This window comes from Neolamprologus multifasciatus, chromosome 1 (genome assembly GCF_963576455.1).
Source record: "Neolamprologus multifasciatus chromosome 1, fNeoMul1.2, whole genome shotgun sequence".
NCBI lineage: Eukaryota > Metazoa > Chordata > Actinopteri > Cichliformes > Cichlidae > Neolamprologus > Neolamprologus multifasciatus.
The window spans coordinates 3,323,383-3,344,415 of record NC_140439.1 but is presented as its reverse complement, the minus strand read 5'-3'; the positions used below and the strand labels follow the sequence as shown (position 1 = coordinate 3,344,415).

Below are 21,033 nucleotides of genomic sequence, written 5' to 3'. Positions count from 1 at the left end.
TGTCTGGGGCTGGGCGCTCAGGTATGTACCAGCTCACTCCCGGTGACTACTTGGCGGGGCCTGGCGCCTGCTGCTCGGTCAGGCCTCTTCCGGGGCGCGGGGGGCCCTCGGGCCTCCGGCCTCTGTGCCTGCGGCTCGGTTCACTCTGGCACAGCTGGCTGCCGGCAGAGCCGGCGGGCACGCCGGTGCAGCCCCCTCTAGCTTCTGCCCGGTGGCTACTGGGTGACCCCTCATCTGGGGATCCTCAGCCCTTCCCATGAAGGTGGCACGGATGCCCCTCCGGTGGTCCTCCTTGGGCTCTTGCACTCTGGGGCCTCTGGATGTCTGGGGCCTGGATCTCCTCCATGCCTGCTTCATGCCCTGGGGGACGGGGCTATGGCTCTCTACATCCTCTAGCAGACCATTACATGGGGAAACCATTTGAATACAAGCGCGCCGATCCACACAGGTGTGCACATGGGTGTTCACTATTCGTAGACTTAAATCACACCTTTCTTGGCTGCTACTTCAAAGCACATTGTGCGCTGTCTGTCCTGCGTGCTGCACAACAACATTCAATATTTAGTATTTACTGCTGTTTACACTTAGCTAGATTAATGCGATGGTGTTGTGTATAGTATGTTGCATTGTTTTGTTTTTTTTTTTGCTTGTTTTCTATTCTTTTTCTCTCAACAGGTGATCCCGGAGATATTTTTTCTTCCCCCCTTTCTCACTGTCCCTCTCCCCTTCTGTTTTTCTTTTCCTTCCTCTTTCTTTCTCCCTTTTCTATCCCTCACTCATGTCTGTCCCGTCTGTAACAACTGAAAATAAAATAAATAATAAAAACAAAGGTCGATCAAATGGACCAATACGGCAATGCCATGATGATCCATTTGGCAAAATAAATCCATTGGGTATCCTTGTTGGTCTTCAGACAACAATTCTGACGGCTAAAGAACCAAATGGGACAGGCGGAAAAAAAAAAAAAAAAAAAAAAAATATATATATATATATATAAAGAACAAAATTTAATTTTAAATTTGTTCGTCTGTTTCTCTGTTTAGAAGTCTCACTAGCACAGTCACAGCTGGGATGACATCAGAGGCTAGTGCGTCGTAGCTGCTCACTTTTTTAGTTAGTTCCTCAAAGGGGGCGAGGACGGCAACAGTCGTCTCCATAAGAGCCCATTGGTGAGCGGTGAGATAGTCAGGGAGTTCGTGCTCGGACACGCCCAGCACTCGCTTTTGCTCAATGAGGGACTGGAGCATGTAATACGTGCTGTTCCAGCGCGTCTGTACGTCCTGCTGCAGTCTCTTTATTGGCTGGTTGAGCTGTCCCTGAATGTCCTCGAGGCGGGAGTAGGCTAAGGCCGAATGTTTAAAATGCCCAACTATTGTCCGTCCCACTGCTATAGCATCAGCTATGCTCCTCTGTGCTAATAAGCATGGGTAAATAAGCGTGGGTAAATAAGCGTGGGTAAATAAGCGTGGGTAAACTCTTTGTACTCGTTGTCGTGTTGGGATTTTAGGTGCTTGATTAAATTACTTGTGTTAAATGCGCTACCTTTAGAGCCTCCTCTGGACAATTTCGCTGAGCACAATTTGCAGTCCGCCTTTGTTTTCGCGTCTTCGTTCACTTTGAAATAGTTCCACACGGCTGACTTGTCTCGCCTCGCCTTCTCCCCGCTCCGAGCTGCAGCCGGGGCCTGGGGGCGGGCACTCGGCGCCTGTGATTAACCCCTTACATGCCGCTCAAACATAGACAGGTCTCAGACCGTGGTATCGGTCCTCGGTATCGGGGGACTTTTAACGAGTACGAGTACTTTAGAAAATGTGGTATCGAGGCCGATACCCGATAGGGTTAGGGTTAGTATACCGATACTGGTATCGGTGCATCCCTAACTGATTGTATTAAAATAAAAGAAAAAGGCAAAAAAGACCCCACGGAGCCGCGTGGGGTCTTTTTCTGGGTTAATAACAACAACAACAACAACAATAATAATAATAATAATAATAATAATAATGATGTGTACTGTATTGATCCCCGTGGAGAAACTCCTCTCTCCATTTAACCCATTCACTCAGTGAAGTTACACGTGCTACTTAAAAAAAAAAAAATTGGATCCATTTCACAATGTTGATATTTTGAAATTGATTTCACATATTGTGAGAAGAAACAATTAAGGTATAATTATTTTGTATTACTCAAAGGTTTCATGCAAATACAGTTTGGTGCAGGTTAAACTTAGCGAGCAGTGCTGTGGTGAAGTTTACGGCCGTGCAGTGTTAGAATCAAGCAGCAGCCACAAACAGGTCAGCTGATCACAGCCTGTATGCAAAGAAAAAAAAACTGCTGGGGCGTATTTGTCTTATTTCTAAATTATTTTCTTCCCTCACACTGGTCCAACCTGCCAAATCCCATTTTACTGGATCTGAACACGCCTACTCCAATACATACGTACATCAGAATATTTAGTGTAGTGGACAAGTTCCTCTGTTATGAATTATACAAAGCTGCTCCACATATTAGGTTCATTTCACAGTCAGCACTTTATACTGTGCTTAAGTGTTTTTGAGTCAGCAGCATGTTTGGAGAGTCTGTTGGGGGATTTCACTTACAACTCTTCTAGACGAGCTTTGCTTAAATAAGAGCTCAAAATAACTTTACACTAGAGCCATGTGCAGTCCCTCATGTCCTCCTCTGTCTGAATTAGCGCTGTAAAGTTAATCATATTAATAATATCTGCTCTCAGTGACATCATACAGATCCAAGAGTAGAAAAACTCGTACATCGCCTTTATATAGCTCCTAATGTCTTGCATAAGATTGCACCTCATATTTCCCATTTTTGTAGTAAATGCCAAAAAGAAACTGGCACTTTTTTTCATTACTTTTGGGAATGTAAATTAATCAAAAGATTTTGGAGCTTCATATCTCAAGAACTAAGTAATATTTTTAACAATCTGATTCAAAGGGACCCCGGGTATTTTCTTCTTGGCCGACCCTCAAAAGAAGTAACATTGAATCACTTGCAGCGCAAATTATGTGACAAACTATTGCTGGTAGCTAGGAAATGTATTCTCATTAATTGGGTTAAGGATAAACTCCCCTCTGTGACTTTGTGGTACAGAGAATTATTTAAAGTTATTCCTCATGAAAGAACTGCTGCTATTTTAGGAGGAAATGAGGGTCTCTTTCTCAATGTTTGGTCCCCTTTGCTTTCCTATTTGCCAAATGATTTGTCCCAACTGTTGAGGGGGGGTGGTTGCAATTAAGATGTTCTCAGTTAAATAGGAAGTAAGCGTAAAGGACAACAATTCATTCTTGGAGTTTATCTTTTTCTCTTTCTAAATCTGTGGGTAATTGAGTGAAAATGTGCTTTTTTTGTGTGTGTGTGGGTTTTTTTTTGTTGTTTTGTTTTTGTGTTTTTTTGGGGGGGTTTTCTCTCTCCTCTTTACCCGATATGTACGGAGCCCCGCAGGGGACATGGGAGAAAAAAAAATTAAGACGGACTCGCCTTTTGATCTCGCAAAACAAACTCGGGATCTCGCAAAACAAACTCGGGATCTCGCAAAAGTTTTGCGAGATCTCGCAAAACAAACTCGGGATCTCACAAAAGTTTTGCGAGATCTCGCAAAACAAACTCGGGATCTCGCAAAGGTTTTGCGAGATCTCGCAAACGTTTTAGCCGCATTCTTCGGATGCTGGCTCGAAGCCGACCGGGCGGTCGAGGTACGATGTGCCGGGAAAGCGGTGTTCCTCCCCGCTGTAGTAGGTCTCGACCTCCCATTAGCTCTTTTTTTCTTTTTTGTTTGCTTGTTATGTTTTATGCTTTTCTTGATAATGAATAAAAACTGTTTAAGCAAAAAAAAAAGAAAAAGAAAAACTGTGAAATGTAGCGTTTAGAGGAGTCAAAAGCTTGAGCCGTTAGCTCACCCAGACTTCTTATTTACACATATACCCTGACCTCATTATTGGAAATTTAACTACTTACAATTTACATGTTATGCAATTTCTCCGAGCCTATATTCTTGCATTGTATAGTCTTTTTGCTACATGCCCTTACACATTAATTTTGTTTGCATTGACTAGAACATGTCTGCAGCCTCTTATAGGTTAATAATAACAGGCAGCTAATGTCAGTCAGAGAAGAGAGATGATACCTGTCTGACGCAGACATCAGCAGCACTCGGTGTGCAAAGAATGGGCGCCCGTCCACCATGAATGTCACGTCTGACATCTCTTTGTTGTTCAGAAAATGAATATCTGAGCAGAGACAAGCATGTAATCCTTCATAAGTTGGTCAAATGTAACACATTAAACATTGACACTGGCAGGAGGGGAGTGTTACCCAGCTGTGTGGACAGAGTGACGTCCAAAGGTGGGACCGGAGGAACGGGAGACGAGCCGTAGCAGAGAGAAAAGACAGTCGCCAGACGCTTTGTTACCACGTAGTCCTACAGAGAATGAAACAGAACAGGAGATCATCGTAGCACTGACCTCTGCGCATTCAGCAGCACACATCCACACACAGTCCTTTATATATGCTGTATTATATAAGCATATATATGATGATCCAAACTCTGACTCCTCCAGTGGTGAAGCACCTGCGGGAAACATAATAAATTTTCCCCAAAGCGTCCATCAGCGTGTGAGTATGACACGGATGGATGTGTGAACGTGGCTCACACTAATGCCACTGCTGAGTGATGAACTTTACTGAGAAATTACCAAAGAACAAATATGTAAATACATGAGAAAATATTTTTATAATATGGTGTCATAGTTTGAACAGGTTTGAATTTCAGAATAGTCCCCAGTGCAGGTATAAATGTCCCCAAATGGTTGGCTCTTTGTACCTTTTCAAAAGTGTGGGAGTGGTCGGGAACCACGCTTCGTCACGTTCTGCAGCAGCATCATTGTGACACACAGCTTGTCTTTCATGCATGGGAGCAAAAAACCAACTGAACTTCATAGAGCTAGTAGATGTTTGTTGTACTGGGCACAGAGTGTGAAACCACCCTCTTAAATCTGTTTAACAATAAAAATGTACCATCGCTATTTTTCAAGACATTTCTGTTTCTTTTGTTTCGCTGCTCTGCCTCAAACCTCATCTGCATTTCCATGAAATTATGGAAAGACAGGAAAATCCACATAATCAGAGATACAGAGATGCTGAGTTGTACCTTGGTGGTCTCCAACATGCTGAACATGAGCGGGATGCCCGTGGAGAGAAGCCCAGGGCTGTAGTCCTCCGTCCTGATAGAGGTGAACTCTGTGAGGAGGGAGATGATGACATCGTCCCTACACAGCTGTTGGGCTCTGAGCAGAGACTCTAACCAGATGTGCAGCCTCCAGGGGACACCTGGAGAGATCAGCGAGAGGGAACCAGGGAACGAGTTTGAGGTCTTTGTGCAGTTGGAGCCAGAAGCAACAAGCTGTTAAACTACTCTGTTTTGCCCCACCGCTCTCTGGATCGCTGCTCATCAAAGCCAAAGGAAATAGGAAGCTGCAGGCAGGTGATTGCAAATGTTCCTTTTATAAAGACGCTTGCAATGCAATATATGGAAAAATTTTCCTGGCATCATACAAAGTTTGGATTTTGAATTTTGTTAGTTCATTCAGTTTATTTCACTTTCATTTGTTGAAGCACACAAATACAAAGAGAGCGTGCACACCTCATGGACAAAAAAAAAGTTCAAATTTATATTGAAATTTGTGCAGTGTTAACGAGCTAACCGCGCTAACGCGTTTAACGCTGACAGCACTAGCTGTCACATCCTCAACTTCTTTTATGTGTCTCTCAGCGCAATTTTAGCATATTCCTGCAAATGGTCCGTCGGGTTATTGTCTCCCCAGTAGTGATGTGCGGATCGATCCTGAAATATCGATTCCTCCGATACCAGTCATTTAGGTTCTAGAATCGATTCTCACATTAAAATATCGATATTTTAGTAATTTAGAGTAAATTTGTAGTTTATCATTAACAGGAACACAGTGGAAAGAAACTATAACATTCGGATTGTCTACATTCAAAGGAACTACTTCCTCTTCCGCCTTTCATAGTCACGTGCGAAATACGGCTGTATAAATGTCTCGCAGCCCCTTGGCGTGCGCACTCATAACATAACTCATAATTGGAGTCATGTGCAGACGTATTTTACCTCCACAAACAGCCGAGACGTGGTTTGCAATACATGTGGCAAAAAAGTGAGGTTTTGCCGCAACACCTCGTCAAACACCTCAAAGTAAATCATATCACAGAATATGATGAACGTACGTTGAGGCAAACTGAAGAGGAGGAGAGGGACAGGTGCTGCTAGGGTGAGACAGACGTCTCTCACAGAGTCCTTTAGTGCTGCAGGCAGGCAAGGTGTTCAAATAGCACAACTTCAGGTTTTTATTTCTATATGATAAACCCTACATTATTAAGTGATAAGAACAAGTAATCTTATGTCCTGTAATCATTATGATGCTATAATTTGAGATACAATAAATAAAATACGTTTTTGTACAAAGTATCGGATCAGTATCGTCGATACCACCCTGAATTTTACTTGGTATCGGATCGGAAAGAAAATCAGTGGTATCGCACATCACTACTCCCCAGAAACACTTCCCTTGTGTTTTTTCCTATTTCCGTTGTGTTTTATGTGCTTTTGCAGCGTTTTTCTTATTGCTGGTGTGTTCTTAAGTTGCAGTCCGTTTGGCCTCTCAGGGCCACCGTAGCTAAGTTCTTGGAACCAGAGAGCTGCTTCACGTAAGCAGAAAAAATGTATTTTTGGACTGGTCTCACATTTGAGTCTCAGCAGCTAATCGCTTACAGTCCATCACATCCCACCTGACTATAAAAGAAAAGGTTATGAATTGAAACTGGTTACCTGGAGCGTTATTAAACCGATAAGTATATAAAAATACTAGATAACAGTTTTAAACGCTCGCTGTTGAAACATGTTTTCTTTGTTTTCCAGATTGTTCTATATGTCGACACACCCTCCTGTCACATTATAAGAACTCTATCAAGCAGTGAACACTTGAGGTAGATTTTCATGTCCCAGCAATGAGCTTCATAAATACACCTCTGTGCCTGCTTCTTGGTACTGTGCTAGAGCTGCACACTACACTAATAGTTTAAATGTTCACTTCACTGGACGTGTGTTTTTTTAATGAACTAATTTTTCAATCAATTTGATTTCATTAGAGCCAATTAAAGTAACAAATAAGGTGTTACTGGGCTCATTATGAAGCTCATGATGAGTCTCTGTCTGATATTCATGGATTTTTTCATCCTGAGCTTTAGGACTGTAAAACTCACATTTTGCTCTCCTCTGATTTCTTCAGCATGAAATTTTGTTTTTATCTGTCACAAGTTTAAAATAAATTACGCACATTTCAAAATTATACCCGGAGCCTGCAGTGCATATGTATTTACTTGTTATTTAAAAGTCGATTACCCCAGTCCAGAGTTCCTCAGTTTGACATCACGTGCTTACCCATGTCTCTGAGCTCCATGGTGACGTCCAGGTAGCCGTGCTCCGCGCTGTAGTAGGCTGCCTGCTGCAGGGCCTTCATCCTGTTCTTACACAAACTCGGAATAATGCTTGGGGAGTCAGGAGCTAGAGGCTGTGTTGAAATTTTTAGTTCCTCTTCCTCCTCATCCTCCACTCCTTCAGCCAGGATCTCTTCCAGAGAGAGGATGTCCTCCTTCCTGTGCTGTGGCTGCTGCAGAAGCCTCCTGAGGATGTTTCTGCAGGTGGAAAGGGCAAATGTGTTGCTATGTATGTGTGAAAGAGCAAGGTAAAACAGGAACTGGAAAATGTGGAACTTTAAGTCTCACCTGTGCCCATGTGCTGCTGCATAGCTAAAGCAGTTCATGTCTTCATACAACGGTGAATTCCCATGATGCACTTTGATCAGAGGGTCTGCTCCGTGAGCGAGCAGCAGGCTAACCATGTCGTAGTAACCTGAGAAGATCGGATGTTCTATTGGTGGATCCATTCGAAACAAATACACTGACACACACACGCACGCTGTCTTTCACTATATCAGCAAATATCTCATGTGACCACGAGGCCCCTCATAGAGCCTAAACTGGCAGCGCTGTCAGTATACAAGTCATTATTCTGCTAAAACATCTACTCATACAAATAGTTTTCACCAAACAGTCAACCACACGAAAACCTCAAAATAGATGTTATTTTGTAACCAGTTTTTATTTACACCACTGTAATTTATTCTTATTAACAATGTGTTTCCGATCAAAAAGGTCCACTCTGGTAAAGCTACAGTTTTGTCAGCTAACTTCAGATTACACACGCTAAAATGTTCAGCAGAATGATACCCGCTGCAGCAGCTAGCTGTAGTGGTGTCTCAGCGGAGCTCTCCTGACTGTCCAGCAAGGCTCCACCCTCCACGTCTGCACCGGCCTCCAAAAGCAGCTGCCAGCATGAGAAACACAATACTGTGAGAGCCTCATTCAGTCAGACCACTGCAGCAATTCAAATGCTAATTTCAGTAGTCCAGTGAAAGGTTTTTCTGCTGATGGAGTCTGTTTGAAGGACTCACCTGAGCCACGGACAGGTGACTGTGAAGCACAGCAAATGTTAAGGCCACCCAGTGCCGACTGCCTGGGTAAACAGACGGATGTCTGGCAGAGCTGCCAGGGACCTGAACATAAAGCACACACATACTTCACAACCTGTTGTTATGCACTGAGGTTTTACCTACACCACCATCACTCTTTACCTGCATGTCCAGGTGAGCTCCGGCTTCAATGAGCATCTGCACTAGTGCCTCATCTCCTGCTGCTGAGGCGTACATTAGAGGGCTCATTCCCTGCAAGAACACATAGTAGGTTTTGTTTCTTTTTATTTATGTACATAATTTAGATACAAAGTAATACAATGGAAAACTCTATTCTGATTGGAGTCTTCTCAGTAAATTTTTAAGCAGTTTTCTGAAATACATTTTAAAGGTATAAACCATCAACCTAGTATCTGTTGCAGTCACTGAAACACAGCTGCACTCACCTGATCGTCTATAGTGTTGACACCTTCAGCTCCTAGAAGCCGGGCGGCGTGGTGGAGCAGGTCTGCTCGGCCACACGAGAGCATCCTGAATCCTAAATCCAACTGGAATTTAGCCGAAGCAGCTTCTGCATCCAGACATTTAAACAACTGGAAACAGCACTCTGGCCTGCAGAGTAACACAGTAAAAAATGGGTCATATCAATTTAACTCTTATCTGCACGGCATTTTTAGAGAACATCCACCTATCAGAGGACTAGATGCTGCTCATACTGATATCCATACAGCTTGTTTTGATATTCAGGGTTCCTGATTGGAGGCTTGATTTCATTTTCTTTTTTGTGGTCACTAGGCAGTCTTTCTGTACCTGGAGGATCTAAGGCTTCCTTTCAATACAGTCTAGTTGAGAAGGTTGAATAATGCACCAATAACCAGACAGGTTGGTAATCAGTCAACTCCTGCTTTGACAGAAAACACGATCAGTGGTTTTATTCTTTGGTGTCCTACCTCAGCTGCCTGGGCTCACAGTCTAGTCCAGGCAAAAGCTGTCTGGCCGCCTGTCTGACATCATCACTATCAACCAATAGGCTGCGGCGATGTTCAGCGTGCACCACGGCAACACGGATCCACTCCATGAGAGGAGGGAGGAGCAAGAATGGCCTGAAAAAAGTTTAACATAAGACAGTATAGAGGTGGCCACACACACACACACACACACACACACACACACACACACACACACACACACACACACACACACACACACACACCTCTCTCTGCTCAGTGTCATGGTTGGAGGGTCAAGGTTGGGATTCTCCAGTGATTCCATCTGTGGGCTGGACAGGAAGTAGTAGAGTGTGCGGAGGGCATCTGGAGCCCAGGATACTGGCATTTGATTGGCTGAGGAAGAGTGGCTGATGGAGGGACTCGAGCTTCTTAGACGCTGCATGTGGTGCATTGCTCGACACACCAGATCACCTGCAAAAAGACGGGAACCATCATTTCCCACCACCACAGGCTGTTTATAAACTTAATATATTTGTATTTATGTCTGTTTTATGGACAAAGAAAAATGTAAAAATAAAAAAAAAACAACAGCAATAATGAGGCTGAGATTATTTACCATAAAGCTCATACAGTTACAATTTAATTTGCATTATTTTTCCCTCTGATCTGCCATTTACCTGTCGATCCAGTGTTTTTGAGTTATGAACCTTCCAGTTTTGTTGACATAGTGGATCACAGTGGGTCTGTAATAGTCAGAGTTCTGGAGTAACAGAGTACATGTACCAGCATTATGTATTTAAAAACACAAAATATGAGTAACTGTATTCTGTTACAGTTACCACTTAAATAAGTGATAATTAGAATACAGTTACTTTGTTAAATGCATTAGATGGCGGTCATTTCCTGTTTCATATGTTAGCCCATCCCCTCTCTAATTGTGGTAATTCCACGCATTGCAGGAAACCCAAACAAAACACGCAATAAGAGGCTCTAATGTAAGCGTCCTGTTAATGTTGGTGGGTCAAAAGACTCCAACCTAAAGAAACATCTGGAAATAAGCTCTTTTTAAAAGCTAACGTTAGCCTACTGCAGCTAGCTTGTTTTAGCTGTGGTAGCTACCTGGGTTATATGCCAGATAATGAGGTGCGGTGGCCTGCAGGGTCTGAAAGTGCTCTTGTTATTTGGACACAAGCCACAGATTATGGAACCAAGTGGCAGCTGGCAGCGAGAAACGCTGTGTCCCAGGAGTCCGACGTCGGTCACAGTTTAAATAAACACACACAAAACACAGGAGCCTACTGTGCTGACTGACACAACACACACGTACTCAGCTCTCCAATGCTGCCAACGCAGGTGGCAAGGAGCGCCTGCTCCAACATCCGCAGCTCCAGCTGGATGTAGGCATCTTCCCTGCTCTCTGTGTATGGGCTGATGTGGGCTGGGAGTGACAGCTCACCTACAAACACAAAGAACATTTATGAAGCTGTAAGTTTTTAGCCAAGTTTCCTGCATAAAGCTGGGAGTTGGTTTGTTGCATCACTTTGGCCTATGTACGTGGTTGGAGAAGGTTCTGTCTTCAGAAACTCTTTGCCAGTTTTAAACTCATCACTGCAACGTAGCATTACAAAAGTATCTCACAAACACACAGAACATCATGGATACAACAGTTCTGAACGCACTGCAGCACAAAAGCTCTCTCATGTTATTGGCATGATGCACCACCACTTCAGGCCATCTGCTAGTACGATGCGATGCACTCACTCTCAAAGCCAAGCAGCCACTTTAGAAAAGCCCATACAGACATACGCCATCACCTACACACACACACACACACGCTCGTAGATCCCTGACCATTGTGCTTTTGAATCGGGGATTTGCTGACTCGTAACCTTACGCACAATGGAAGCCACATCACTGATGGCAATCTGCAAAACCTAAAGCCCAACGGAATACAAATCCAGCTTTAGTGAGGCATTCGCGGTGATCATGTGTGGAGACATGAACATGACCGACCAGCCAGGACAGATGGGGATGGTGAAGTGGTTGTAACCACTGGAGCGTTTACAGGTACTTAGTTTTCAAGTAGATTGTACAATAATTGTAATAATAATAATGGATTGGATTTATATAGCGCTTTTCAAGGCACCCAAAGCGCTTTACAATGCCACTATTCATTCACACACTGGTGGAGGCAGCTACAGTTGTAGCCACAGCTGCCCTGGGGCAGACTGACAGAAGCGAGGCTGCCATATCGCGCCATCGGCCCCTCTGGCCAACACCAGTAGGCGGTAGGTGAAGTGTCTTGCCCAAGGACACAACGACCAGGACAGAGAGGCCGGGGAACCGGCGACCTTCCGGTTACAGATGCGCTTCCCAACCCCCTGAGCCACGGTCGGTGTAAGAGCTAGCTAGAGTAAGCTAGCATTTTCTGCATCCTTACTATACACCAGTGTTTTTAAAACTTAAGATCCAGCAGATTTCACAGTCAGAATACAGACAGATCTTCATCCTCTTTGACGTCTTCCCTGCAGATGGTGGCTCCTCCCTGAACCTGGTTTTGCAAACAGAGGTTTTGGGGGTCTTTTTCTCCCCACCGTTGCCAAGTCCTTGCTCACTGTGAATCATGTAATTCCACTGGTTCTCTCTATGGTCAGATCTTTAGCCTTGACATGACCATAAACCACAGGTGTCGAGGACCGGTGTCCTGCAGGGTTTAGATGTGTCCTTGATCCAACACAGCTGATTCAAATGGCTAAATGACCTCCTCAACATGTGTTGAAGTTCTCCAGAGGCCTGGGAATGAACTCATCATTTGATTCAGGTATGTTGACCCAGGGTGAGATCTAAAACCTGCAGGACACCGGCACTCGAGGCAGTATACAGCTCAGTGTATTAGAAACAATACTCACCGTACGGTGTGGCCCAAACCTCATCCAACACCTCTGAGCTCAACGTTAATCAGACTGTTTATCAGCCTGAGCTGATTCATTCCTCTCTACTGAACAAACATCTCTGGTTTCTAAAACCAGGCCTGGCCAGAAATAAAGAAATCTTTAGTTAAAAAACGGACTTGTGCAGGTGATAATCGATGCTCATTACCCTGCTATGTTTACAGACAGGAGACAGGGTGAACAGGCATCTATTCACTGGTGCACAACAGGGGACCAGTCTGCAGCGGACAAAGCACAAATCACTGTTCTCTAATACCGACCGTGTAGGACCGACCCCCCCTAAAGACACGCCTGAGCTCCTGTTCCCAACACTGCCCTGCTTACATCCAGAATCATGAGTGATTAAGTCATTTCCTTTGACGGTCTCCTTGTGTGTACCTGCGGCTCAGTGAAAACAGTGCTCAACAACCCTCGAGCCTGCAAGCACACACTGTGAGAAAGACTGAGTGTATGTGTGTGTGTGTCCCAAAGGGAGAGAGAGGCTCAGTCCCCAGGCCCCGAAAACAACAGCTCTTTTCTGCTGCATGGTATAATACTGCAAGTGTTTGGTTGAGACAACAGAAGCAGAGAGTCAAAGGTTGTGTGCGTGTTTCAGTGTGTGTTTGTGTGTGTGTTTCAGTGTGTGTTTGTGTGTAAGGGTTTGAGGTTACAATCTCAGTCCCGATCCAGACTAAACCAGGAGAGAAGGAAATACATTTAAAAAGAATCAAAACCTCTGCAGTGCTGTGAAAATACAGAGCCCCGCAGGGGAAATGGGAGAAAAAAAAATTAAGACGGACTTTTGCAAGATCTCGCAAAACAAACTCGAGATCTCGCAAAGGTTTTGCAAGATCTCACAAAAGTTTTAGCCGCATTCTTCAGAGGCCGCCAGCTCGAAGCCGACCGGGAGGTCGAGACACGATGTGCCGGGAAAGCGGTGTTCCTCCCGGCTGTAGTAGGTCTCGACCTCCCGTTAGCTTTGAGCTAGTGGGTGTCAGATAGAGGTGGGAATCACCATACATCCCACGATACGATATCATCACAATACTTAACGCACGATACGATATTATTGCAATTTTTTAAAATATTTTGCGATATTCAGATTCTGTACATAAAGGTAAACTTTATCAATATTCATTTTCTCTAATATCAAAGTCTCACACTCAGTCTTTCTCTCATTTCAGTTTGATTGTTGACAAACTGAACGGTTTGTATTACAGTCTAGTCCAACTTAACTGAATCAACCATCTGGTACAATTATAGCTATTCTGAACTATGCAGTTTATGAAAACTATGCAGCCCCTTCAGCAACTGAAGAATTTGAAAGTAAATTAAAACAAAATATAATTTTACATTAAATAAAAAAGTTTTAAACTTAATTAAAATAAGTAAACTGTCATGTTTATTGCTGCCAAAAACAAGTTAAACACATTTGGACAGTGAAGGAATGTCAGGATTCTTGCTCAGAAAAAGGATCAACATGCTCTGAAGTCAGAGCACAAAAACCTTTTTTTGTAACAAAATATCGATTTCTGCTGTCCCTGTATCGATACATTATTAGCAAACAAAATATCACCATACTACACAGTATAGATTTTTTCCCCCACCCCTAGTGTCAGATCTCCGAAAACGTCGGAGCACTTTTGCAAATATGTGATGTCTTGTAAACCGAGCAGGTATCTGACGTTTACACAACTACATTCACGCCTCAAAATATCTTAAAAGTGTATTTTGTGACCCAGAAAGAGTAATATTACAACTAAGTAGCTGCCGCCATTGTTGGAATTCAACTTTTGCAAGATCTCGCAAAACTTTTGCGAGATCTCGCAAAAGTCCGTCTTAATTTTTTTTTCTCCCATGTCCCCTGCGGGGCTCCGTAGTGAAAACGGGTCAGATAATGACAACATTTACATGCAGAAGGTTTTATTATTGCTACAAAAATAATTTAGAATAAAGACTAGTAACAAGAGTAAGAGTAAAGCTGATGGCATCAAAGCAATAGAAACTCAACAACATCCAACTGGAATCATGTAGGCAGACCTCTGTCACCTTCTCACTGTGTTTATTCACCACTCCCCATTTAATCACGAGTTATTATTAATCTCTGGCTCTCTTTAACCGAGGGTCTTTATCCTGTCTTCCTTCTCTCACTCCAACCAATCACAGCAGATGGCCCCGCCCCTCCCTGAGCCTGGTTCTGCTGGAGGTTTCTTCCTGTTAAAAGGAAGTTTTTCCTTCCCACTGGCGCCAAAGTGCTGCTCATAGGGGGTCACATGATTTTCAGGGTTTTGTCTGTTGTAATATTGTGTGATCTTTACCTTACAACATAAAACACATTGAGGCAACTGTTGTTCTGATTTGAGGGAATCACAGATTGTTGCTAATCAAATAAATTAAGGCTTTTATCGCAAAAATGGTAATTAGATTACCGTTACTTTCCTGTAGGAACGCTACGTTACTGCGTTACTAAAACCGTGATTTTTTTGTAAGAATGTCTCATGACAGTGACGTAAGCGAGTGCGACGTTCGTGACAACAGCTGTGTGCACACAGCTGTTGTCAGCTGTGTCCATCAACAATGGATCATATATCAAGTGCAGAGAGAGTATGAGCGTGCAGCGTTTAAAGCGTGGAAGTACTGACCTTACTTTGAGTTTGATTCCATAAAAAGTGACAAAAACATTAGTGTCCGTTGTGCGTGGGAAGAAAACTTCTTTTTACAGCGAAAAAACCCTAAACAACCACCAATAACAGGAAACTCACAGAAAAACTCGCGGATTCTTCCACTGACCGCTGCACACCTGCACCAGGGTAACCTTCCGCCTACCCTACTCCTGCTTTACAGGTGAAAATAGAGCAACAGGACCACTAGTCTTTGACTTTATTTATTTTCTGCTGTTTTACTTGCATCTATTTGAAAGACTGAGTGTAAACACAAAAAATATTTTATTTTATGTGCTGGAATGTGCAGAAAATAGGTTTAAATGTTAAACTAATTTCTTCCAGTCAGAGAATGTTGCAGATAATTAAATGTTTGCTTGATGCATAAAGTTAAAAGATTAAAACTAATAAAACAAGTTTAAAAAAGAGACTTGATGATTGATGATTATGCAGAAAAAGTAGAATTGGGCTGAAAGATCTATCGCTTTATTACCTATTCAGGTTGTAAATCGTGTTTTTAAAAAGTAACTAAGTAATTAATTACTTTTGAAAATAAGTAATCAGTAAAGTAGCAGGATTACTTTTTGGGGGAAGTAATCAGTAATTAGTTACTGATTACTTTTTTCAAGTAACTTGACCAACACTGCTACTAAGGACACGGCGTTTCATTTCTTCTGACTTTTCTCAATTTAATTAGCCAAAACCTGCACCCCAGTTCAAATGAAAGTTAATAACTGGCTGTGGTATCCATGGTGTCAGTGTCCCCACTATAGCACTGCCTTTTTTACCTTGACCTGTTGGTCAGAATATTAGAGAGATGGATGCTTAACCCAACAATGTAGACAAGAGCCTGCAGCTACATAAATATTATAACCATGGAAAAGGGATTTTTGATTTCACACAGTTCACCTAAAAGCACCAGTAAGTCACTTGTTTGTGTAGTATACAGTATGATAATACAGTACAGTACAATACAGTATGATCCTAAACAATCTAAGTGGCACAGAAACAGAGAATCCTGTGCTCTTACTTGGGTGGGATTAAATAAAGCCCCCGCTCAGAGAAATGTCAAACACACAGGCAGAAGATGTTGTTTTCGTAGTATAATCTGATTAAAACCTGCAGGCCGCATGTCTGGAGCGATTCTGTGTTGGCTTGGAGCAATGAGCGCACAGAGCCAGGAATCAGCAGCCATGAGATGCTGTCAACAGCAGAGCAGAGCTCCAGCATCCAAACGGCCTCCTGTCACGAAGAAGTTTACAGTTTGATTAAAGCTGGTCAGGACAGAGCCGTCCAATGTACTCGACCTCTGGTTAACCATTTACTTTGGTGCAGTTGTCCATAAAATGCTCCTGCTGGAGCCTTCCTTCGCTCTGTGGTGGAGCTCACAGATTGTATCCTCCTGCTAATACAACCCAAAGCAGCCATAGTCATTAAACATTAAACCACATTTTCCTTCTGTTTTATAGTTTCACATAAAGGCCAGATGGAGATGACATTAAGTGACATTTGGTAGCACAAAGAGTGTTGGATTACTCCATGTAATCTGACCCAGCATCAGATACTGTCTCCAGCTGGCTGCATCCACTTCCTCCTCAGTCATAGCTCACACACACACACACACACACACACACACACACACACACACACAGTTTTATCCTTTAAACTTAGTTTTCTTTTATGCTTTTATATGACATTTCTTTTGCTTTTGTGTGTTAATGCCATTCAACTTGCTAGTTGTTTTGGTACCTTGCCATAGCCTCATCCTTCCCTGTTACTTCATCCTATTCTCTTGCATGTTAAGCACTTTGGTACACCACTGGTTTTTAAATGTGCTATATATATAAAGTTTGTTGTTGTTGTTGGATAATGCTTCAAAATATCTGCCCAAAGATAGCTCCCACAACCTTGCACAAAGGATTGTGACATCACTAATAGTACTGATTACAGTAATATTTGGTTGTTGAGATCCTGCCTGTAGAGCTGACACAGTAAATAAATCTAAGGTCGTGTCCAAATTTGTGGGCTGCATCCTCCTGAGGACCCGGCATTTGCGGTCTACGTGGGCCGGGTCCTCAGAAGGTCGGGTAGGCCGGAAGTAAACGGTTGGGGAAATTGGACGGTCCAGCCTTCTGATTAGCGTCACCGCTGTCTCGGTGGAGTTTAATAAACTCAGCCGTCTGCTCCTTGCTATCTAAAATATAACAGGACACTGGCGTAAATTCTCGACCGTCTCACACTTCTGTTTAATCAGTTTTCTATTTGACGTTTAGTCAGCTGTGTAAAAACCAAGGAGGAACCCACCCGGGGGATTAATCAAGTTTTATTTTATCTAATCTAATAACTTTAAAACACTGAAAAAAGCCCAACAATAACATTTTTAGGTTGTCTAAGTGACTTATATATTACGTTTAACCCGAGCAGCGAAAGTCCGCGGTGATCTGAAAATGATGTGCTGGGAGTTGTGCCGTTCTCGGCGGCTTCAGTGACCCTCGAGCTCCCAGCGAGCTATCGAGCTGGTGGGTAACAGATGCTCCGAAAACGTCGAAGCACTTTTGCAAATATGCGATATCTTGATAAACCGAGCAGATATTTGAGGTTTACACAGCTACTTTCTCACCTGAAAATATGTTAAAAGTTTATTTTGTGACCCAGAAAGATTAGTAAGAGTAATTTTAAAACTTAGTAGCGGCCGCCATTGTTGGAAACTGGAGTTTGGCTGGGCCGCGCTATGAATTCTGGGATATGGTGGGCCACGAAGGACACACCCGACCCATCCTTCAAATTCGGGGAAAAGGAGGACGCATTTGTCGGCTGCATTCGGAGGAGTCTACGAATTTGGACAGCCTTTGGCGCGTCGCTGTGACGTAATCGGTCTACAAATGCGTCCTCAGGAGGATGCAGATCATGAATTTGGACACGACCTAAAAGTCAGCTTTCACATAACCAAAGCGTTCTTCAGGTAAGCCATCTTTGTTGGTGACACCATCATGACCGGGTGCGTCTGCTCTCTGAGCCATTACCAGTTTGCAGCAGAACAACTGTAACCACTGTGTTTGCTGCAGAGTAATTCATCTGCGCCTCTTTTTCTGTTCTCTGTCATCCTGCTCATGACCCAGAAATCAGCCTCATCGGTGCATCGTGTTGAAGGATGTCAGAGTTATTCAAATATATTTGGAGGAAAGAGGAGAGTTACTGAAGGATGCTCAGGAGTAAAAATAGTTCACTGATTTTTTTAACCTACACAGAAGCAGATGAAAACTACAGATGTCACAAAGGAAGACAAAAAAGGCCTCGTGTAAGGAGATCGCTCTGAGCTGATCTGACAACCATGTGTGGTGCAGTGTTAGCCTAAATCTGCTTTCTGTTGGATTTATTATGAGCGGTGTCTGTGGATGCTATCAGCAAGCTGTCTGCAAACAAAGTGGAAATGTTTGCTCAGTTTCACTGCTTTCCTGCCAGATCAGGAAGAATCAGGAAGAATCAGGAAGAACCAGGAAGAACCAGGAAGAACCAACTGTTCCTATTAAAGAAAGATGCAGTTATACAAGTATGTGTGTGTGTGTGTGCGTACATGTGTGTACGTGTGTGTGTTTGTGTACATGTGTGTGTGTGTTTGTGTGTGTGTGTTTGTGTACATGTGTGTGTGTGTACGTGTGTGTGTGTTTGTGTACATGTGTGTGTGTGTGTACGTGTGTGTGTTTTTGTGTGTGTGTGTTTGTGTACGTGTACGTGTGCGTGTGTGTGTGTGTTTGTGTGTGTGTGTGTGTTTGTGTGTGTGTGTATGTGTGTGTACGTGTGCATGTGTGTGTGTACGTGTGTGTGTTTGTGTGTTTGTTTACGTGTGCATGTGTGTGTGTACGTGTGTGTGTGTGTACGTGTGTGTGTGTGTACGTGTGTGTGTACGTGTGTGTGTGTGTGTTTGTGTACATGTGCGTGTTTGTGTACGTGTGCATGTGTGTGTGTGTACGTGTGTTTGTGTACGTGTGTGTGTGTGTGTGTACATGTGTGTGTTTGTGTGTACGTGTGTGTGTGTTTGTGTGTGTTTGTACGTGTGTGTGTACGTGTGTTTGTGTGTGTGTTTGTGTACGTGTGTGTGTGTGTACATGTGTGTGTTTGTGTACGTGTGTGTGTGTAGGTGTGTGTGTGTTTGTGTGTGTGTGTACGTGTGTGTGTTTGTGTGTACGTGTGTACGTGTGTGTGTGTACGTGTGTACGTGTGTGTTTGTGTAGGTGTGTAGGTGTGTGTGTGTGTACATGTGCGTGTGTGTGTACATGTGTGTTCATGTGTGTGTGTATGTGTGTGTACATGTGTGTGTGTACAGGTGTGTGTGTGTGTGTGTACATGTGCATGTGTGTGTCTCCTGCCTGATCTGGCTGTTTGTTCAGTCCAACACTGGGAGCCGTGAACCTCCCATGAGTGAAAAAGAGAGCTCCTTTGTGTGTGTGTGTGTGTGTGTGTGTGTGTATGTGGGTCAGAGGCTAACAGCACTCACTCATTTACTTCCCCCGTTCGTCCTTTCAGGGTTGGGACCTGTAGTATCCCAGCATGTTGCAGTGAAATGTGGAGCCTGTTTGTGTTTGGCTGTGTTACCAGGTTTCTGTTACGACTCGTTTGCATGATTGTTTCTCTGTTTCCTGGATGATTAAGATGCCGCGTGCAGCATGATGGACGTGCAGACTTTCACAATAGAATCCAGTTTTCAAACTGGACCCAGTTTAAGTTTATCACAGTTTGAGTTGTTCCTTGTTGTTAAGTCTCCGTCTCTGTGGTTAATGTGCCAGTGATTTAGTTTCTTCCTGTTTTATTTTGGCAGTCCTTAGTCTGTTAGCTCTGTATTTAGTTTTACTTCTTATCTTGATTCTGTTGACCCGTACCGTGTTTTCTCGCTCCCGATATACTCATGTGTCTATTTAAATCCTCAGTCTACTTGTGAGTATTGTTTTGTTGTCTCACTGTGTTACTGTTGCATGTAGAGGAACGACGTTATTGTGAATCGTTACATTTTTGCACATTGCTGAGTCGTACAATAACATATATTGTGATTTATTACTTTTTTCAAAGGCTAATTATTTTGTCTGTTAAGTTAAAATTATCTCACTTCAGTTGATTTTATGTGAAAATCTGATTGTCACACACACCAAGCTGTCAACTAAAATCTGCTATCAATGTTGCCATGAGACAGACAGTCTTCTATGGTGTCAAGTTTGCAATCACATGCAATCTGTTCCTAATAATACAGCAATTAACTGTGATAAAAGGTCAAAAAGCACAAACAGGTTTCTGTCTGCATAGACAGAAACTCACATTAACTCTCACATTTGCAGCCTCCTCTTCACAGTATTCTCAAGTATTTAATCAAATATCAATATTTGGTGTCCCTGTCTTGGTGTCTATACAATATCTCCATGCAAAATATGGCAATACTCTGCTGTATCGACACCCCCCCTATATCTCCTGTTCCCTGTATCTCAGTTTTTGCTTGCAATCGGCCTGTTTCTGTGTCTGCTTTAGGGTCCACGCTTCAACACACTAAACACGACAAATTTGTTTGAACATATAAGGGAAACGATTCAATTCAATGTCATTTATATAGTCCCAAATCACAACTCTGTTTCACCTGGTGTGGTCCCTAGGTTCTGTAAGCATGCTGTTGTTGAGCCAATATTAAAAAGAGCAGTTTGGATCCAACACAGCTTAAGAATTATAGGCCTCTCTCTAAGCTTCCATTATTGTTGAAAATTCTGGAAAAAGTAGTTGCAGATCAACTTACCACTTTTTTTTTTAGAAAAACATGAAATTTATGACAAATTTCAGTCAGTCAAGCACACCTAATGATGGCAACAACACTCTCCATCAGCAGCACCCTCCCACAGCAGGAGCAAGGCCACAAAGACTGCTCAAGAATACAATAAAGGAATTAATCTGCCCT

The 21,033-nt window shown here is 43.1% G+C and overlaps 1 protein-coding gene and 1 long non-coding RNA gene across 2 annotated transcripts in view; one reads left to right on the top strand and one right to left on the bottom strand.

The window, feature by feature from the left end:
* Positions 1-11,925, top strand: part of LOC146525131 (uncharacterized) — a 286,848-nt gene extending 274,923 nt beyond the window's left edge. Inside the window, exon 8 of the long non-coding RNA XR_014874457.1 lies at positions 11,810-11,925. This is a non-coding gene — a long non-coding RNA (uncharacterized LOC146525131). The remainder of the gene's footprint in view (positions 1-11,809) is intronic.
* LOC146525130 (ankyrin repeat and BTB/POZ domain-containing protein 2-like) overlaps positions 1-21,033 on the bottom strand; it is a 32,972-nt gene that overhangs the window by 7,622 nt on the left and 4,317 nt on the right. The window contains exons 2-13 of the mRNA XM_085161658.1: positions 10,839-10,967; positions 9,775-9,982; positions 9,512-9,664; positions 9,008-9,173; positions 8,724-8,813; positions 8,544-8,645; positions 8,320-8,416; positions 7,816-7,942; positions 7,472-7,725; positions 5,165-5,343; positions 4,330-4,435; positions 4,142-4,244 (exon numbers count right to left, since the gene is read on the bottom strand). Of these exons, the coding sequence (XP_085017784.1) occupies positions 4,142-4,244; positions 4,330-4,435; positions 5,165-5,343; positions 7,472-7,725; positions 7,816-7,942; positions 8,320-8,416; positions 8,544-8,645; positions 8,724-8,813; positions 9,008-9,173; positions 9,512-9,664; positions 9,775-9,982; positions 10,839-10,967 (1,714 nt within the window). The remainder of the gene's footprint in view (positions 1-4,141; positions 4,245-4,329; positions 4,436-5,164; positions 5,344-7,471; positions 7,726-7,815; positions 7,943-8,319; positions 8,417-8,543; positions 8,646-8,723; positions 8,814-9,007; positions 9,174-9,511; positions 9,665-9,774; positions 9,983-10,838; positions 10,968-21,033) is intronic.